This window comes from Canis aureus, chromosome 6, assembly GCF_053574225.1.
Source record: "Canis aureus isolate CA01 chromosome 6, VMU_Caureus_v.1.0, whole genome shotgun sequence".
NCBI classification, from domain to species: domain Eukaryota; kingdom Metazoa; phylum Chordata; class Mammalia; order Carnivora; family Canidae; genus Canis; species Canis aureus.
The window spans coordinates 58,431,561-58,451,065 of NC_135616.1; the positions used below are offsets into that span (position 1 = coordinate 58,431,561).

Sequence of the window (19,505 nt, forward strand, 5' to 3'; positions counted from 1 at the left end):
AGCCCCTGAACAATAATCCTACTGTGTGCATCTCGGCTCTGCCATAGTCAGGGAAACAGTGGAGGTGTTTGTTCTGTGTCTCCATACGGATAATATGTCCATTAATTAGAAAGGGGTATTTTAAAGTATATGTTGTCATAGACTGCGTCATAGGATTCTTTCTCAGGGTGTCCTTGACATATAGTCAGCTCTAGTATTTTATTTTATTTTATTTTATTTTATTATTATTTGGGAATACATTTCTCAATGACTCTTTTTTATTTTTGAACAAAATATCTCTATGTTTTCTCAAGAAGGAACATACTTTCCCCTAACTATGCTTGGAAAATAGAATGACTGAATAGAGTTCTGTGCAATAAAGAAAGGAAGAAGGAGGGATGGAGGGGGAGAGAGAGATAGAGAGAGGGAGGGAGGATTGCTCTCTTCTGTTATTTTATTTGAAATGTCATAATGTATTATGCCCAAAAGTTTTAAAAGTCTGTTTTCTTCAGATGAGCCTGAAGTTCCAGAGAGATCAGAGCTCTAAATCTTCACACAAATTTAGTAATGATGGCATCCATCGGCCCATGAATGTGGCCAGCAGCTTCCTCTCTCTCCTTGGTCTGCCTCCAGATTCTTCTTTCTCTCAGCTGAGAGACTTAAAATACAAATAGACAACAGCCAGATTGCATATAAAAAATAGAACTCTGACCCATAATCTGCCACAAAAAGCTCAGGAAACCAACCTATTATCTACAGGAACCAGCCCAAGAAGCTAGTTTACTGTCTACAAATCACTTAGAGAAGTCAGACCACTATCTCCAGCAATCAGTCCAGGAAGCCAAACAATATGCTCTGTAAAAATTGGCCCAACATGACCAGGACTTGATTGATAACTGACAACTTTCCTAGTTTTTGTTCTTGCTTTCAACTTAGGTCCAACCAGACAAATATCTAAACATCTACCTAGAATGCCTCACTCCTAGCCAGTTGGCCCACCTACATGCTAATAGCCTCCAACCAGAGACCACCTGAAGCACTTGCTTCTTTCCTCTAAAGCTTTCCTACTCCTTTTCCTATTCCTCTGCCTGCCTTCAGTCTTGGCCAAAATGCAAGTGGTGGTGGCTGAATCCCATGCTCTAGCAAGCTCTGAATAAATAGTCTTCACATGTTTTAATTTGGCAGCTCTTCATTTATTTCCACACAACTTCTAACCCCAAAAAGGCTGGTGAAGCTCAGAGTTCTTAACTCTTATTTTGATGAAGAGGGAAGCACTCAGCAAGATAACACACATAAATCAATATTTTCCAGTATGTTTTCTTCAAACCAATAATTCTGAAAGATGGAAATAGTTATTATGTGTAAAAGGATTCTCTAGTTAAATAGGTTTGGGAATTGCTGGGTTAAGTGAAGTAGAAGGGATTTCTTCACTCCAGGGCTTCTTGGGACTTGTCTCTCTAGGCTAAGGTGTTACAAATTGCTGAGAAGTAGATACTATAGTCTTTCCAAATGTATTTAAATAAAGAACCTATTTATTAGTGGAGCACTGGCTTTCCATGGGGAGGAGGGGGGAGAAAAAAAACATCACCATGCTTGTAAATTGTAAATGCTGAGATTGAAGATTCTGAAGATCACTTTAGCTCTAAAATCTTCTCAGCTTGTAGGTTTATGGGGATTATGACCTATAATAGCACCTAGTGCAGCATGATACGATATTCTCTATGTGACTCTCAGGAAAGATACAATTAAAATGTTACCAGAACTAGAAAGTTAATATGGGAGAAATTTGGTCAACCATCTCTTTAATTCTTCTAGTCATTCTGGGCTTTAAAAAATAAGACTGAAACTTTGTACATCAAATGTTAGACTTTACTCTTTCAAGGCCATGAAAAATGGAAGTGATCCATATGGATACCCTTTTACTCCTTTTACCTCAAATATGCCAAATTAGGAGAGGTCCAAGGGAGCTGTGGATGAGGACCAAGTTTGGATTTGTCCCTTATTTCCAAAGATGTAGATTCAAGTATGTTCTTCTGATATTTCTCAGATTTAGCCACACACTCCTCCAAAAAAGCCTCAGGTAGCATCTAGGACTACTCTATGTCTTCCCAGCCTAGCGCCTGAAGTATAATCTCCTCACTTCCACAATGCAGTATTACATGTGAGATCTTGGTGGAGCTTTAAACAGAAGACATGTATCTCTAATGTGGAACCTGTTCTATTTGTGTGTATCATCTCACACTTCCCTTCACATGCATTTTGCATACACACAGGAAGTGTCTCTCAGCAAAAGTGGTGGAAACAAGAAAACTAGATTCTCGAACACTAGAGATGTCAGCTTTAGACATATGTCCAAAGGATGCATTTTTAATTTTTTCAGTTTAGTGTGTGTGTCTGTGTGAGTGTGTCATCTTTTAGATTTTGATGGCATTTATTCCTGGTCCAGCTTATATTTAAATTGTTTTCTCCCTACTCCTTCTGTTTCTATAGGGAAAATACTATTTGGTACTCTGAATGTTCATATTCTTTTTCTTCCTTGATATACTTATTTATTCAACAAATGTACATCTCACTATGCATTAGGAACAATTCTAAAAACTTTACAAATATTAATTTATTTATTCCTTGTATTCATCCTACATGGAGGATAGTTTTATATCCATTTTCATGGGTAGAGAAGGTAGACAACTTGTCCAAGATCACACAGCCAGTGAAGAGTTGAGCTGAGCTATCAGGCCCCAGAGTCTATGCGATTAATCGCTACACAATACTCCCGTAGGCAGACCTATTTCTAATCCGGTTCATGTCTAAAATAAAGTTTAAACATAAGTTGATATCTTGAAAAGGCTTGCCCTCAGCACAACCTGTTCTTCTGAGAAGGAAAGGAAAAGGACAGAAAGGTATAGGATAAGGGAGACATAGAATGAGGAAGGGAGAAAAATAATGGGAAATGAGCAAACCAGCAGTGGAACTGAGCTCACATCCAACTTTCTAGCACATGATGCTGAGTTCCTGGTTGTCTCCCCCTTTTTGGTCCAACGGACCCTTTGAAGTGTCTTCTTTGGTCCATGAGGCGTTAATGGGTGGGGTGGTCTTCAGAGGCCCAGAAATGAGAAGCATTTCCTCCTCTCTCACACTGGTCCATAAGTACTTTCCAGAGAACACAGTGGCCCCAGTGACAGACATCTAGGTGATGATAGACATCCACCTTCTCTCTGACTCTACTCCCTCTAATCCACTGAGACCTCTGAACTTTTACCCATCTATTATGCCATCTATTTTCAAAGATCTCAATAAGACTAGCAGGGAAAGGTATTATTAGACCATTTTGCAGATGATTATATACTAATCTTGGCAATTTCACTGACAAATAATCTTACTATAGTGTTTTAGAATTGAGCTTTTATTGTGTATCAAGAAAATCACTGGCTTCAAAACAAAAATAAGTGAGGTCAAGAGTTTTGATCTTGTGAAACTGTTGGGAGCTGCCTGGTTTTTGTCAGTTGAGTAAGGGCAGGAGGTACACTCACCAGTCAGGAACTCAGGGTCGGGGGTGGGCTCCGAGATTTCCTCCAGGCACTGATTCTCCAGGGGGACAGTGGCCACCACAAGACCATCTGGCAGTTGCTGATCTAAACCTCGAGCAAAGTTGTTTTGCCTGGAAATGTTAGCAGATTTTCATTTCTGAGTGTAAAGGTGAACCCCATTCCTTGATGGGCAATCTGTATCTCAACCTATAATAAAAAATTCTTCCTGGACCAAAAGGTTCCCCTCTCACTGAACCCCACTTGATGGACATGTCTGGAGTAGGAAAAGGTGTGACAGGTAGGGCGAGGGCTAGGAGAGATGAGAAAAATATCAGCTGAAAAGGTCTACTCAGAAGATCTAGAACATTCTTCCCACCTTTCCATCCCAGACCCTAGTGCCTGATCCCAACCTCCACAAGATCTAGGCAGATGCAGTCTCATTTCTAGACTACAGAGAAAACTCCAGCCACCACATACTTATTATCAGTTTGCTCATAGGAGTCCAGTCCTAGGTTGCTATAAATTGCTAGTCCATATTATGACATCCTCCTCCTCCCCCCGCCCCGCCCCGCTTTTTCCTTGCCCTCATTATCATTATCTCCTGGTAAGCATGAGCTCTGAGGAAGATGTACTCTAATAGCCTAAGAGAGAATAGGAACAGGGGTCAAATGGAAAATCTCCAAGAGATATTTTAAATCAATGGTTCCAACATTTTGTTCTCAGGACCCCTTTATAGTTTTAAAGATAAATGAACACTCCAAGTAGCTTTTTCTTTGTATGGATTATATCTATCAATATTTACCATATTAGAAATTGAAAGAGAGATTTTAGAAATACATATTAATGCATCGAAAATGACAATAATCAGTCCATTAAATCTGAACATAGCATGAAAAATGATGAGGGGTTGGCATTTTAAAAATATTTTTTGCAAATTTTTAAAATGTCTGACTTAATAGATACAGTTGGATTCTCACATCTGCATGCAACTTATTGCAATATATTGTCTGGGTTGATATGAATGAAGAAAATCCAGCCTTTCTGTAACTGGAAAAGGCAGGACCTTGAATATCCCCTGAAAAGATCTCAGGGCCCCTTGGGATCCATGGGCCATACTTGAGGACTTCTATTCTAGACTGAGTCTTCCACTCAGAGCAAAACAGAACCTGAGCATTCTCTGGTGGCTTCCATGGAAAATCTTTCAGTCTCTGCCTGGGCAAGATAGAACTGTATTGTTTTTTTAAGATTTTATTTATTTATTCATGAGAGACACAGAGAGACAGAGGCAGAGACACAGGCAGAGGGAGAAGCAGGCTCCATGCAGGGAGCCCGACATGGGACTTGATCCCAGGTCTCCAGGATCAGGCCCTGGGCTGAAGGCGGCACTAAACCGCTGAGCCACCAGGGCTGCCCCATAGAATTGTATTTAATACTTGACTGTTCACCCAGAGGAAGCATGGTTCCCAGATTCTGGAAAGAGGAGAAGACCATAGGAGAGAACACAACCTGTCCTTTTAGGATCATGCTCACCTTGCTCCAAAGCACAAAACTTTATGCTGACTTTAAAGCTCTTCAGGGAAGAAGATGCACCAATAGCCCTGAATAATCAGTTCTATAGACAGGAGATTCACCTGAATGTTCCTTTCAACACTTGTCCTGCAGCCACTTCCTTGGAATGGTTGTTGTAACCAAAGAACATCTCTCCAAAGAGGGTCTGGTTCATGGGAACCTCCCTGCTTTCCCCACAGTCTCCTCCCTCTGGGCAGGTCTCCGTGATGAGTTGGCAAGAACGACCATCCACACCAAGCTTGTAATCCTCGATGCACCTAACATGGTAGGAAACGCAATATAAAATTTGTTCCATCAATGAGCTATGCAGTCAATTCAACCTAACAGATCGGGAAGAAACACCTTTGGGAGAGGGTTGGGTGGCAAAGATGATGAGTATTCCAATTTGATTGTGTCCCCTTTATAACTCAGTTTCTTAAACCTACAAGCCTCCTTCCATTATGTGATCATACAGAACCTCTCGCCTTTCCTTTCCAGATAAGTGCTTACAGAGCTTTAGAGTACTTCCTCCTTTAAGTGGATCCTCTCCTAGATAGGTCAGGGTTAGAGTCACTGGAGGTAAACTTGTAAGTGAGTTACCACTTTTAAATCTGAGGTATTCTAGAACCTTTCTCCAGGACCATCTAAGTGGCCAGACCCTGCATTTGTTTGGAGGGTAATTAGGCAGCAAAAAAAAATGACACTGTGCTTAAGAAATTAATAACCTTATAATCTGGTCCTGTGACAAGTCAACTAAGAAATTAGAGAGATTGATCATCTTCTGACTGTGTTCTGTTTGAATGTATCCAAACACAGGATCATCCATATTAACTCCCCCTCCATTCAGAGTAGCCCTCCTGAACTAAACAGATGCTAGGGCACGCTGTGTGAACACCTCCTTGGTGTCCCTCCCCATTAAACATGTACAGTTACTCTAATGGAAGAGCAATACTGATGTTGGTAAACATGGCTCAATGACCCATAAGTCGTTAATTGGACCTTATTTGTAGTTATACTGAAAAGAATATAATTTGTTAGTTCAAGAACTACTTTGATAAACCTGTCATTTAAAAAGCATATTAATTTAATGTGGGTCTCTCCTTAGAATATACTAGATTTAGAATTTATAGATGCTCATGACATTAAAACACATCATTTATTACTATCTATGGTAATTGTTGTAACGAGATAAAGACCTCTCTTCCATATGGAGGAACAAATAATCATAGTGTTAAGTGGTGAAAAGCAGTGATGTTGCCCTTTACTGGGCAAATTCAGGTCAGCTGATTAAACTCTCTAAGTTTCAGCTTCCACATCTGTAAAAGGTGGAGGAAAAGCTGCTTTTCAGGGTTGTTGAGAAGATCAAGTGAAACAACGAACTTAAAGAACTAACAACGTCCCCAGCAAACAGCAAATATGCATCAAATCCTCCTATCGCTGTTACCAGCAGAGGGACCACTGAGGTCCACATTACCGCATCTGTTACTGTAGTCCCCGTTTACCATTTACATGTTTGTGTTAACAGGTGTGACTATAGCTCTTCAATGATAAGTGCATGCTGTTTAGTCTTTATGTAAAAACGTGAAGTCAAGGAACTTTTTTGGCAGGCTCCCTACAGTGGCTTGGAAAGTCACTCCAAGCTGAGTGGCTGGAGAGTCTACAGCTTCCCCTTCCAGACTGACCTACCTCCGCCATGCGTGTGTCCCACTCTGAACTCCTCTGAGGGCAGAGGCCAGTCTCCCCTCCTGCTGCCTCTCCTGTATCTAACACCTAACAAGATTCTCTGCACAAACCAGATGCTCCAGTGTATATTAAATAATTTATGGATTTATCTCTACTACTTGAAGTGGGTCAACCACAACAATAACATTATAGAGACATTAAAATTTAGATCAAGCTTCCATTTATGGGATGGGATTTACAAGAAGCTGAAGGTAAAAACTTTCAGTTGAAAGGAAATGAAATATAATAAAATAACATCCCCATTCCATCCAATAGTCTTGTCATGATTATTCAGTAGGCACAGACTTCTGGTGACAGAGCTAAAATAGCATAGCTATTTTATATATTCTATATAATTATTATAAACATTGGTTTTAATTGCAAGCCTCTTAGAGCATGAGATCCTTGAGAGCAAGAACTATACGTCATTCATTCATCTGTGCTACCTAGTGACTAACATGGTGTGTGGCATGAAGTGTGCACCCTCCTGATAGGCAGGAAGATAGGGGGTGGTGGGGGGCGACCAGGGAAGGAGTGGGGAGACAGGGAGAGACAGGAAGAAGGACAGACAAGCAAACTATGAAGGTATAAGAATGGGTCAAACTGTACTTTATAAATATAACATGAAACGGCCTTTAAATATAAGTCAGTGGTGTACATTTAAATTTTGAGGAAACCACAGAAGTTTTAAAACACCAGAGAGGGCCTGAATTCTAATCTTAATCTTTCCACTTACCAAGTCCCACTCGTGAGGGAGCCACTCAACCTCACGGCGGAGGAACTGCACTGAAGAATGATCACGTCTCGGGGAGGGTGGCTACACAAAATGGTGGGACTTCAGGGGCAGAATTGTTAGGTTTTCCACTCCTCCAAAGATTGCCCCCTCCCCTTCTTGGATAATTAATTAGTTTTACACAATCGTTCCCAACCTTTGGACCATGGAATCCTTTTGTCACAAAACACATTAACACAGTTCCACAGAACACAGACTGGAAAATTCTAGTATGTAGGCAGTGACTGTGCTCAGGGGCCTCCCCCACGGGGATGGGATCCCTGAAGGTCCTCCCAACTCTGATGATAAAAGTGCTGCTCTTCCAGTCCTGCAGGCTCTTTCCTCAGAGCCCAAGGGCTAGCCTAGGGTAATGGTTCTTTTAGATTTACTTTCCTGGTTTTAACACTGAGTGTCCAGCAAGCCAGCAAGCTGGCTGGCCTTTCCGGCAGCTCAACTCACCCGCAGAACATGAGGATGTTGTACAAGGTTGGGTCATCCGGGAAGGGTGCCATCTGCTGGAGGCACAGCTGCTCGCAGCCGCCATTGAAGCCATCTGAGCAGTCCACCCCAATGTGGCGGTCATAGCAGCCAGAGCTGTCCTTCATGGGGCTCAGTCCCGACGGGCACTGGAACAATCAAAAAGCATCCACACAGGGAGGTGAATCAGGAGACCGGGTTCTCAGGGAACCGGAGTGTAACCACTGATGCCTATTTTTAGCACTCAGCCTTGAAACCATTAACATTGGCAAGTAGTGCACGAATTTCTCACTATGCTGGACTCCCTTTAAAAGCAAGTGGCCTTTTTGACATCTTGGTTCTTCGCTCTGGGTACAGATCACAGGCATTTGCATTAAAGTCAATTCCTCCAAACAGGCTGGAAGGGAATGTCATATGACAGAGGGAGGTGTGCCAGCCTCCCAGTTGGGTAGAAGCTGTGGGCCAGAATTGACCAGCATTAACAGAGGCTTCTTTGGGCTAGAGGAAGGGGGTGCTGCTGTTTGTGTTTAGTATGAAAAGTTTTTTGTTTTGTTTTGTTTTGTTTACATGCAAACATGTTGCCAATGTTGGTACCAGATAGCCAACAGTGTTGGAGAGAATGGACAGAGCCAGGGCTTCCTGCTGGAAGCAGGAAGTAGGCTTTCTCTGTGACCTTGTGGGGGGGTTGCTTGTTCTCTTGGTAGAAGTGGCCATTATCATGACCTCCCTGCCTCAAGGACGCTGCGCAGAAGATGCAAGACAAGGGCATCTGCTACATGAGCATCCATGGGTGCTGTACTTGGGTTTGGGCTTATCCCAGTGTCCTTGACACTCTTATTGTGAAACAATTAGCTTCTCTGAGCTGCTATGTCTTCGGTAAACTCCCCAGGAGTGCCAGCAAATTAGTTCAGGAAGAGATGTCAGCCAGAATCTGGGGAAGTCCAAGGGGCTTGGTGAGCAGCGGGAGTGCTCCTGTAGTGCCCACTGTGCACCAGGCTGGGTCTAACTCATTGTCTTACTCATTCAGCCCTTGAGACATCCCCTTGAGGTATGTAGTATGATCAGCCCCATTTGGCATGTAAAGAAACCATGGGCACAGAAAACTTAACTTTCTGAAAGTCCCACTGCTGATCACAACAGGAATATACCTGAAACTTGGCAGGCTGGCTATGAGGCCCATGACTCAGCTGGCCCATCATTAGCTCACACCACCATCAGTCTCACACACAACACTCACTGTTAACTGAACACTTACTTACTAGGAGCTTTAGGCTGACACTCTGAGTATTTCATCTCACAGCACCCTATATTAGCCTCATTTAATAAATGGGGAAACCATCAACATCGCTGATTAATGCAGGATTTCACTGCATGGGAGTCCACCGAAAGGGTCAATGAATATTTTTTGACTTCCTGGTTCTCCTGTCTGTTCAGTAGACCCTGCGCATTTGGACTACAGCTGATCCTTTCACATAGGCTGGAAGAGGTCTAATAACTTGCCCAGGGTCAAGCAGCTAGTATGGGGCAGAGCTGGGGGTCTGTCTAGATCTGACCTGCTTCTAATGACTGTGCTATAAACATACTGTCAGCTAACACACTCCTCCAAAACCCAAACCCAAACCAAAACAAAACAACACAACTTTCAGAAGTTGGTGGAACAGTGATCCCCCCACCCCCCACACACTCCTGGCCCTGCTGCTTGGCTGCTTCTTTCTCTTGACTGCCAAGCACTTTTGCCTAGTAGCCTAGAGCCACCGCAGGTGTGTTCCAGAAAACCCACCCCCATCCCAAGATCACAGCAGGATATGCATTGTTTGCTGACACTAATTCTGCAATTTCCCAAACAAACGGCCCCTCTGCGGGCCTGTCAGCCTCCCAGGCTGGTCCACCCCCGTCCTCCTCATGAAGCAGCTGGAGTGCTGGAAGGTGAGGGCTTTAAAAGTCGCTTCCAAGGGCTGCCCCATGCGGTGCAAACCCAGATGTTCCAGAGGATGGTAAACAAGCAAATGAGCCAGCTGAGGAAAGCACCCCATGTTTTGTTAGCACCCCCATCTAGCCCCTTCCTTGGCTGTCCAGCTGTTAGGCCAGACGTGCCACCAGAAGGAAGCTGGCTTCACTACTGTGAGGTTGCCTAGGCACGGATGTAGAAGTTTGATTGGAATTAAATGGGCTGCACTGGTTGCCATAAGTTTTTTTTTTTTTTCTTTTCACTTCCTTAAAGCTTGAGAAAAGCCATCAAAGTAGAGACCAAGGCGGTCCTCCCACTTCCTGTGGTTTCAACCCTTGCATCAGTTAGCTCGCCAGCCAGGACTCCCAACTTCCCAACCACCTGCTTTTTTTCACAGTGCTCCAGCAAGCATGATTTCTGACAAAGACTTCACCAAATGAAACCCAAGCAGGCTTTGTTCCAGAATTCCAAAGCTTGGCATAGCCGCATCTTGCCTGGCCCTGATATCTAGATGCCCAATGCAATGCCAAATTGGACCACCTGATATTTACACTCTCTCAGGAGATTTGGAGAGAAGATAGTTAGTTGCCTTGCCCAAGATGCATTTTTGTTGTTGTTCCTACAAGCAAAGCTAGAACAATAATAGCAGCTGTCGGGAATTAAGCAATTCTATGTGCAGGATAATCTATAGGTATTATCTTCAATTGCCACAACACAGACTTTTTTCACCTCATTTTACAGAGGAGTAAATTTACCTTAAGTAGTACGTTGGTTTAAGGTCACAGAGGTGGAAAATGACAAAATCAGATTTTGGACCTAGATTTATTTGATCCCAAAGTTCACGTCTGTCTCTTTTACTTTGCTGTGCAGCATCTCAGGTATGAGAAGATGTGGATTCATTAGAATCCCTACAGAAATAGAGTCAATTTGATACACCAACAAGTAAAGCAATCCTGTAGATCTTTTGTTTGCTGGTTTGATTGTTTTGAGCAACTCCCAGAGTATGTCCTGGGATCAATTATGGATCTGTAGGTTTAGTCTAAAATTCTCCGTTTCTCTTTCTTTCTTTCTGTGTCTCACTCCCCCTTATCTTTCACACACACACACAAGAGGTGCATATATTTATAAGGCAAAAACACTCAAAATGTCCAGAGCGATGACCCTGAAGGCAAGACAAGATCCTCAATCACTGAAAAAAGAGGCAATTATCTTCACTGCACTGTAACTTACTTGGTCTGCAGTTCAGAGAAAAATATTTTTGAAAGATTTCCAGGAAAAAAAAAAAGGCTGAAACTGAAAATAGAGTTTTCTTCATAACCCTGACTGAACCAGAACACTCCTTCTCCAAGGAGTCTGATCAATCAAATTTCCCACGTATAAGTTTGTCTTCGTTTTCGCCTACATGGTCCTTTTATGGTTGTATTCACATTCTGGACTCCTCAAAATCTGAATCTAAATACAAAGAAATACAGGTTCCAAACCATGCCTTCTTCTTAAAAGTATTTGCAGCCAGAGCCCAGTTGTCAGGAGAAAAATCCTGCCTCCAGGAAGAACTGGTCTTTTCTCTTTGCAAATGTTGGCCATTCTTGTCTTCTGACTTGTGGACAATTTCTGTGCTTCTTCCTTAAGAGAGAACTGTTTGCTCAGGATTGAGCCCCAAGGTCATACATTAACCCCTTTGCATAGGTTACTTTTCGTAGTCCCAGAGACTTTATAAACTATGGGCTTAAAAAGAAACTTCGATTTATTATAGCAACAACCCTCCCCCATTGAGAAGGTCTAATAAATGAGCTCATATTTTTGTGCCCCCTAAAATATACAAGGTTAGTCATCTTTCATGAGATGCTCATGGCTTCTTGACTTATTACTGGTCTAAGGCATTGTGTGCTAATGAGATTAAAATGATTTCCCCCCATTCAACTCCTCTTCTTTACTGTCTCTCCTCTCTTTTGCTTCCAATGATTTTTGGTTGATTGGTTACATAGGAGTCTAGTCAAATCTCACTAAGCCTGAGACACACACCCTTCAGTTCCAGATTATGGGGCGGACATTCTGTTGGCAGATGAATAGGAGTGATGGACACTTGAGCATGTTTCGGGTCCCAGGAAGAAAAGGAGCACTTTCCGGCAGCTGAGCCTACCTTTGCCTTACCTGGATGATTCAGAAGATATTCAACCAGAGTGCTTACTCAAAACAAGCTCCCTTTTACTACATGGTGATCTCCCTTTCACAATAATGATTTCCCTGACTTTTTGATGGGCTCTGACATGCAAGCTCAAGCCACACAGGACTTCTCCCAAGGGGAAAGTTTGATGGAATTAAATTTATGTTCCAGCTTCCTGTCCCTATTTTTCTGAAAGCCTCTGAAGCATACGCTTCTGCTTACTGTCCTACAGAGAGAAAGAGATATGGTCATCTGTAATGGTCTCCACATGTCTGCGCTCCAGTAGAGGTGAAATGACACATTTTGTGGGAAACCATTGTGGACAGCGTGTGGACAGAAGGGCGGCACGGTCACTGGGTAATTCAAAGCTCATTAGAGCATACTGCTCTGGTGGGGAAGGTCATGTGTTCATTACACGAGAACGCGGGAAAGCCAACCCCTTACCTTCCAAGGCCACAATCTGCTCACCTAAGCACATGCAGATAGCACACAAAGCAAAGGCATCTTTTGGCCACTTTCAGGATGAGTGTGAAGATGAAGAAGGAGCAGTAGAGCACGGGGTTTCCATTATTTTATAGAATTGGAAATAATTTTCAGACTTTCCAAGTTTTAACTTAAACCTCAATAACAGGCTTGATGAGAATGAGGATGCTCTCATTCAAGCTGGGAGTGGGAACCGACTTTCTGCCTATCGAGTCTGCCCTGATCCCACAGCCTTCTCCCACTCGTGGCCCCCAAGATGTCAGCAGTATGACCTCCCAAGCCTGTGAACAGATCACCTTACGTGACAGAAGGGGTTTTGCAGGTCAAGTTGAGATGGGGAGATTATCCTGGATTATCCAGGTGGACCCAACGTAATCATAAGAATCCTTAAAAGTGGATGAGGGAGGAAGATCAGAGAGCATGTGCTACAGAAGAATGGCCAGAAAAATTCAATGTGGCTGGCTTTAAAGATGCAAGAAGGGGCCCGTGAGCCAAAATCCAAGGGCAGACTCTAGAAGCTAGAAAAGACAAGGCAATGGATTCTCCCCTGGAGCCTCCAGAATGGAATACAGCCCTGCCAATACTTGATTTTAGCCTGGTGAGCTCCATGTTGGATTCTCACCGACAGAGCAGTAAGATAATAAATGAGTATTGTTTTAAGCCACTAAACTTGTGGTCATTTGTTACAGCAGCAATAGGACATGAATACAGAACTTTGCAGGACCTCTGGAACTTCACAGGACACAGACTCACTGCTTATTGTGCTTCCCAGGGAGGGACTACTGCTCCCACCTTGGCACAGTAAGGACAATGGGTAGAAGTAAGACCCAAGCTCTCAGAAGTGAGTGGCTGACCTCGGCTCTGGGAACCCTCCCGAAGGTTCAGCAATTCCTGCCTTGGGAGACTGGTCTGGTTTGGAACAGAGTGATTATGGCTTCTACAGGTCTGTGTCTTTCACGGGCATTTGTTTCCTGTCCTCAGAGACAACATAAACAATAGAGCAATTAGCTGGGTAGCAATTAACCCTGTGGGAGTCCATGCATAACTGAGAAACATGTCCTGCCTTCCTAGAAAGAATGAAGATTGAGCGGCCATTGCACACCAGCCCCACCTGTCTGGCTGGTGTCCAATCAGGTAAATACACGGGTGCCTCCTCTTGTCCCACATCTAGCAGGTTCCTTTAAGGGCCAGTGTATTTTGAGTTCCTCATCTCTTTCTCTTTTCATTAAACATGCCTTTCCTGAGAAGGCTTCACCCAGAGAACTGAACGTCAGGGTTACATAGACAATAGCTCAATTCTCCCAAACTGCAGTTTGGTGCCAGGTTCTCTGTGCCCAGTCTACCTCTAGATGACTCTGGTTGGTTCTGGGACTGTACTGATGTCCAGCTCAGCTCAGGGTAAAGTCCCTGATCTACTTCTCAGTATGATCCCAAGAGTCATGATACGGTTTTCAGCTCTCACTCCAACAGTCCTCCTGTCTCAGGGATCATGTGTTCTATGGCCAAGGAAGAACAGTCTATTGAATGGCCTGCCAGTCAGTCAGCTGGCCTGTCCTCCCCCCAGCAGCCACTGTGGACCAGTGACTTCAAAGTGTTATGCTAATCCCAAGCCCTGGTATAACTGGGTGACTTTCTGCAGTGGCTCTGATTCTAAAACGCAGAGGCCTTATTGCAAATGCATATTCATTGGAACTATTCCTGCTAGCTCTGTCTCACGGATTACAGTGTTAAAAGTACAAAAATATACCAGCAAGGCTACATGCCAAGTAAAAGGGGTGAGGATCACCAACAGAAGGCACTTGACAGGCAACCCTTCGGGGCTCAGGAAAGGGGCAGAGAGGTGGGAGGAGGTGGAGACCATATCATGTGCATGTGTATGAAGGTGTGAGCACACTCAAATTCATCCGGGACTGGCTGGGATAGGGGTGGGGTGAAGACAGGGATCCATGCATGTGCACACATAGTGTTTCAGTATTCAGAATGTCCCAAGAGTATAGTGAGGACTGAAATGTTGAAATCTGAATGAAGAAATGCAGGTTGAATAGAAGGGGAAAATGCATCTCAGCCGGGAGCTCCATTAGACAGTGAAATTGTCTCTTGAGGGACCCAGTTGGGAAGCTCCTTGCTTAAGACATCTGAAAGTGGACCAGCCAAAGGGAGGGGAGTGCTGTGGGACCTCACCTTACCTACTGGCTGCTTCTGGAAGACAGAACCTGGACCTCACCTTACCTACTGGCTGCTTCTGGAAGACAGAGCCTACAGAACATTTTTCTTTGTCCTTTCCTGATGGTCCTCTGTTCTGCTTCCTTTCCTTTGATGGACTGGCCAGGTCCCCACCTACCTGCTCCTCCTCTCTCTTCTATTCTTTTCTTCACTTTCTTTCCCTCAGATGAATCAGGCTCCCTCCAGCTGCTGTCTAATCTATGAAACTCTGGGGAGGCCTCAGGGCTGAGAGAGTCCCACCCTGGATCCCAGACACACACCCATCTTTGATGGAGCACAGCTCGGGGAACCGAGCAGGTGCTCAGAGACCAGGAAGGGGATGCATGAGAGACGGACTGACCTCCTCCTAGCTTGCCCTGCTCCAGGTCCCCTTACTGGAGCACTGTCAGACTGGGAAGCAGGATGAGGCACCGTGTTCTCCCTAAGCTGGGGGCTCCTGGCCTTGCCCCAGAAACACTGCAGAACTACGTGTCTCGATGAACCAGCTCTCCCTCTCGTTTAGGCCCACTTGATGTCTGGCTTCACTGCCTTCCTTCTTTGTCCTCTCCTCTCTGTGAGGATTGCACCATTCTGCCCTTAAAAGAAAGGAGGGCTGGCAGTACACAACAGTGTTGATGGCCACAAACACGCCAATACAGAGGCACTGGCAGCTGAGGGCTTCATCTGCTCCTGCCTCCCTTTACCTGCATGGTTGAACCACTCCTCATCCCAGTGCAGGAGCGATCTTAGCACACTCTCAACCAAATGGCCTCTCTAGGTTCTAGCATCACATATTATACACATGGCCAAAGTAGCCATAGATGATGACAAAGTAGAAAACTACCTGTGGTGGCGGAGTAGGAGTTCATTGTCATGGTCTCAAAGGGGATGTATTTTTACTTTTGTCTACCATTCCTGGCATGAATTGCTTCTTTCATCATTCTTTCATTATTTAGGTTTCTCCTAAAATCTCCTCTTAATGTCATCTGACCCAAGACAAGAGTAGAGTTTCCTATGACAGTCAACGTAGTCGAATTCTTATCAGAGTTGATATCATACTAACAAGCAGCTAATTCTCAAACTGTTTGGGGGTATCCCTCACCAATTAGATTGTAAGACTGGAAACAAAGGATCCTGCTATGTAATTCATGACATTTCCCTTGGATAGTGATAGTACACATAGTAGGTGCTCCATGAATATTTTGTGATTAGCTGACTGGTGATTAGCTTCACATCTCTGTCAAGAGAAAATTCACAATTTATTTTTTATTATTTATTTATTTTATTTTAAAAGATTTATTCATTTATTTGAGGGAGAGAGAGTGAGTGAGCAAGCACAAGCAGGGGGTAGAGGCAGAGATGGGGGAGAAGCAGACTCCTTGCTGAGTGTGAAGCCTGACTCGGGGCTCCATCCCAGGACCCTGGGATCATGACTTGAACGGAAGGCAGACACTTAACCAACTGAATCACACAGGTGCCCTTTATTTTTAATTTTTTTAAGAGAGGGAGGTGGGGGGAGGGGCAGAAGAGAGAGAATCTGTGTTTTGTTTTTTTTTTAAGATTTTATTTATTTATTTGAGAGAGAGATAGAGAGAGAGTGAGAGAACACAAGCAGTGAGAAGCGTAGAGGTAGAGGGAGAAGCGGATTCCCAGCTGAACAGGGATCCCATGTAGGGCTCCATCCCAGGATGCCAGGATCATGACCTGAGTTGAAGGCAGATGCTTAACAGACTGAGCCACCCAGGTGCCCCAAGGGAGAGAGAGAGAATCTTAAGCAGATTCCACGCCTAGCACAGGGCCCGGCCCTGGGTTCAATCTCACAACACTGAGACCATGCACGACCTAAGCTGAAAACAAAAGTCGGTGGCTTAACTGACTGAGCCAACCAGGCGCCCTTGAGAAAATTCATAATTTAGATTAGACAGTAGTGACAACCAGGGAGGGGTCATTTTTTGATCTTCTCTCTCGTTTTTGTTTTTTTTTTAATATTTTATTTCTAAGTAATCTCAACACCCAGTGTGTCAGGCTCGAACTCACAACCCAGAGATTAAGAGTCTCACGCTCCACTGACTGAGCCAGCCAGGCGCCTTCTCTCTTATTCACGGAGTATTTCCATCTGTGCATTTGCATTATGTCTAACCCCGTGCCCCCCTCCAGTGCCCCCACCATCACCCACCCCACCTGATGGGACCGACCGACCTACCACGCAACCAGTGGAGTCGAGCTTGCGGTCTGAGATGCAGCGGAAGTTCTTGCTGCAGCCCCCGTTGTCCCTGCTGCAGTCGCGCACCGGCCCGAAGGAGTCCAGCAGAACCTCCAGGCTGTCAAAGGAGGACGAGGTCATCAACTCCTCTCTGTGGGGAGACACGGGGGGACGGGCGAGGAGTCAAGGGGACTCTGGGTGCCGCGGGGAGCATCACAGCCCCAGTGCCTACCTAGCCAGCCGCGGCGCGCCTCTCGCTCCCGCTCACCAAAAGTAAAGGTCGCCCGCACTCGGAGCCTTGGACTAACAAATTATGGACACTCTCTAGATCTGGGAAGGGAGCCAAGGCTGCAATGCCTGGTCAAAGAAGGAGGTCTAAGTTGGGCAAGGAAATGAACATTTTATTGCTGTCAGTCCTTAGGGGATGTGGGAAGTGCTTACAAACTCTGATTTTATGGCCGCTCCCAGAGCATGAGCCTTGGGGTGTGGACACTGACCCACGTAGACGGGATCCTGGCACGGCCGCCTGCCAGCCTCGCCTCCCGGCTGCTCGGGCCTCCGTCGTGGCCTCCCGGCCTGGGCCCGGGCTCACCTGACCTCCACGGCGTCCTCCATCACGGTCATGTCCGTCTTGCACTTGGCTGAAGGGTTAATGGCCAGTTCGGCTGGTGGGATCACGAAGCTCTTGCTGAGGGGCAGCCACATGCCCTCCCCAAGGGTGTAGGTGAATCTGCGGGGACACCCAACAGCACGTGGTCACGGCTGGAGGAACCCCGGCTGCAGGGCCCGGCCTCCCGTCAGGGGCTTGCTCCCCAGCCCTCCCGCCTCTTCAGGAAAGGGAGCTGCCTGCCACGCTGCGGACAAGACGAGGAGTCCGAGGGAGGCAGAGAGGCCCACTCCTGCGCACACGTCCAGCCGGCAGGGACAACTGATGATGGCACCCACTCAGCAGCTGTTGCAAGTGGTTTTTATCAAGCCCTCAGAAATCGAATTCCAGTTTCCTTCAGATGTGAAGCTGGGCTTCCTCTATCCAAAGTCAGATATAATTGGAAGCACTTTAATTGAAGAGACAGGCTGGCCTCCCACCATCCCCATCCCTCGGATCGCACGCTCACAGTGGTAGCGATGGCTTCTCTCTGTGCCCGGGGAAACGCTACCAAGGGAAAGGAAGGGAGAAGCTCCCCCTTTTCCGTTGTTGTGCGATGCACACACAAAGGACCAAAGCCAGGAGCCCCAGGGAGAAGAGAAGAGGATGAACAGAAACAAGCCTGGATATATTCTCCGCACTCCTACCTACACCCTCAGCTAATGGCAGTAACCCTCTGGAGACAGAGGAGATTGTGGGGTTTTTTTTTTTTTTTGTGTTGTTGTTATTATTATTCTTATAACTGGGGCTAAAAGGAATAAAAGAATCAATCAGCATTTCAAGGGAGAGCTTAAGGAAACCATGAAAGATTATTTGTTTATTTATTCATTCATTTTATTTCAAAGGCATTCAAATACTCTGTGTTCACAGTCAAAAATAGTCTATGGGACAAAAGCCAGTGTGGGTGGGATATCACAAGGCTGTGGCAGTCTGGCGGCCCCTTCCAACTTAATGTGGAGGGAGGAACAATTGAAGAATGCATACGATTAAAAAGAACCCAGCCCTGGCTTGATCTGCATGCCGGTCACAGAGCACCACTTTAGAATCCTGCTCCTACCTCTCCCTTAACCCACGCACTCCCTTCTCCACTCCCTGGGGTTGTCTGAGAGGCTGGGAAACCAGACGGATTGGTGCGCAATGTTTTAGGAGAAACGTAGCCCTCTGAAATGCTGGCCACAGAGAATACCCACTGACCGAGGCTCATGCGATTTTTCACCCACTCCCAGAATGACAGCCCTCGGAGCTAGAACAGCTGGAAGGAGAGAAGGCCAGTGCCCGGGCGAGAGGCAAAACCGCTGAGCAAGTGGGACGCAGCCAGGATTTGGGAGATTGTCCTCTCTTTCCCAACCTCACTCTGACCTGCTGGGCAATCTCTGCATTAAGCAGCACTGAGGTAGCAGAGATGCTTCTTGCTCTGAATGAGGCACTCCACTCTTCCCACTCCTGGGGACAGAAAGCCATCGTTGGGGCTGGGTCTGTGCCAGGGTGCAGGGAAGGGTCTACACCAGGTGAGGGAGGCCCGTTTGTAGGGGACAGAAGAGGACACCTGCCACTTCATTCTTCTGTGAGGCAGCTGTAAAATTGAAGGCATGCCAGCCCCTTCACACACACACACACACACACACACACACACACACACACCCTCACCTGGCAAGATTAAGGAGCCAATTCAGGGCAAGGGATTGCCCCAAAGAGCCTGGAATTTGGAACTGAGGGATGAAGTGAGTCGAAGGCAACAGCATGCAAGCAGTTATGCTGATGCTGCATGTCAGCATGGACATTCTTGAGGGCAACGTTATAACAGGCAGGCCGGGCTGAGAGCACCACGAGTATT

General features: G+C 45.4%; 1 protein-coding gene across 5 annotated transcripts in view; it reads right to left on the reverse strand.

The window, feature by feature from the left end:
- ASTN1 (astrotactin 1) overlaps positions 1-19,505 on the reverse strand; it is a 299,363-nt gene that overhangs the window by 76,460 nt on the left and 203,398 nt on the right. For 4 of the 5 annotated variants that reach the window (XM_077901787.1, XM_077901788.1, XM_077901790.1 and 1 more), the window contains exons 10-14: positions 17,618-17,755; positions 17,026-17,176; positions 8,008-8,174; positions 5,138-5,332; positions 3,510-3,637 (exon numbers count right to left, since the gene is read on the reverse strand). In XM_077901787.1, the coding sequence (XP_077757913.1) occupies positions 3,510-3,637; positions 5,138-5,332; positions 8,008-8,174; positions 17,026-17,176; positions 17,618-17,755 (779 nt within the window). The remainder of the gene's footprint in view (positions 1-3,509; positions 3,638-5,137; positions 5,333-8,007; positions 8,175-17,025; positions 17,177-17,617; positions 17,756-19,505) is intronic. The other variant, XM_077901789.1, reaches the window with a different exon arrangement.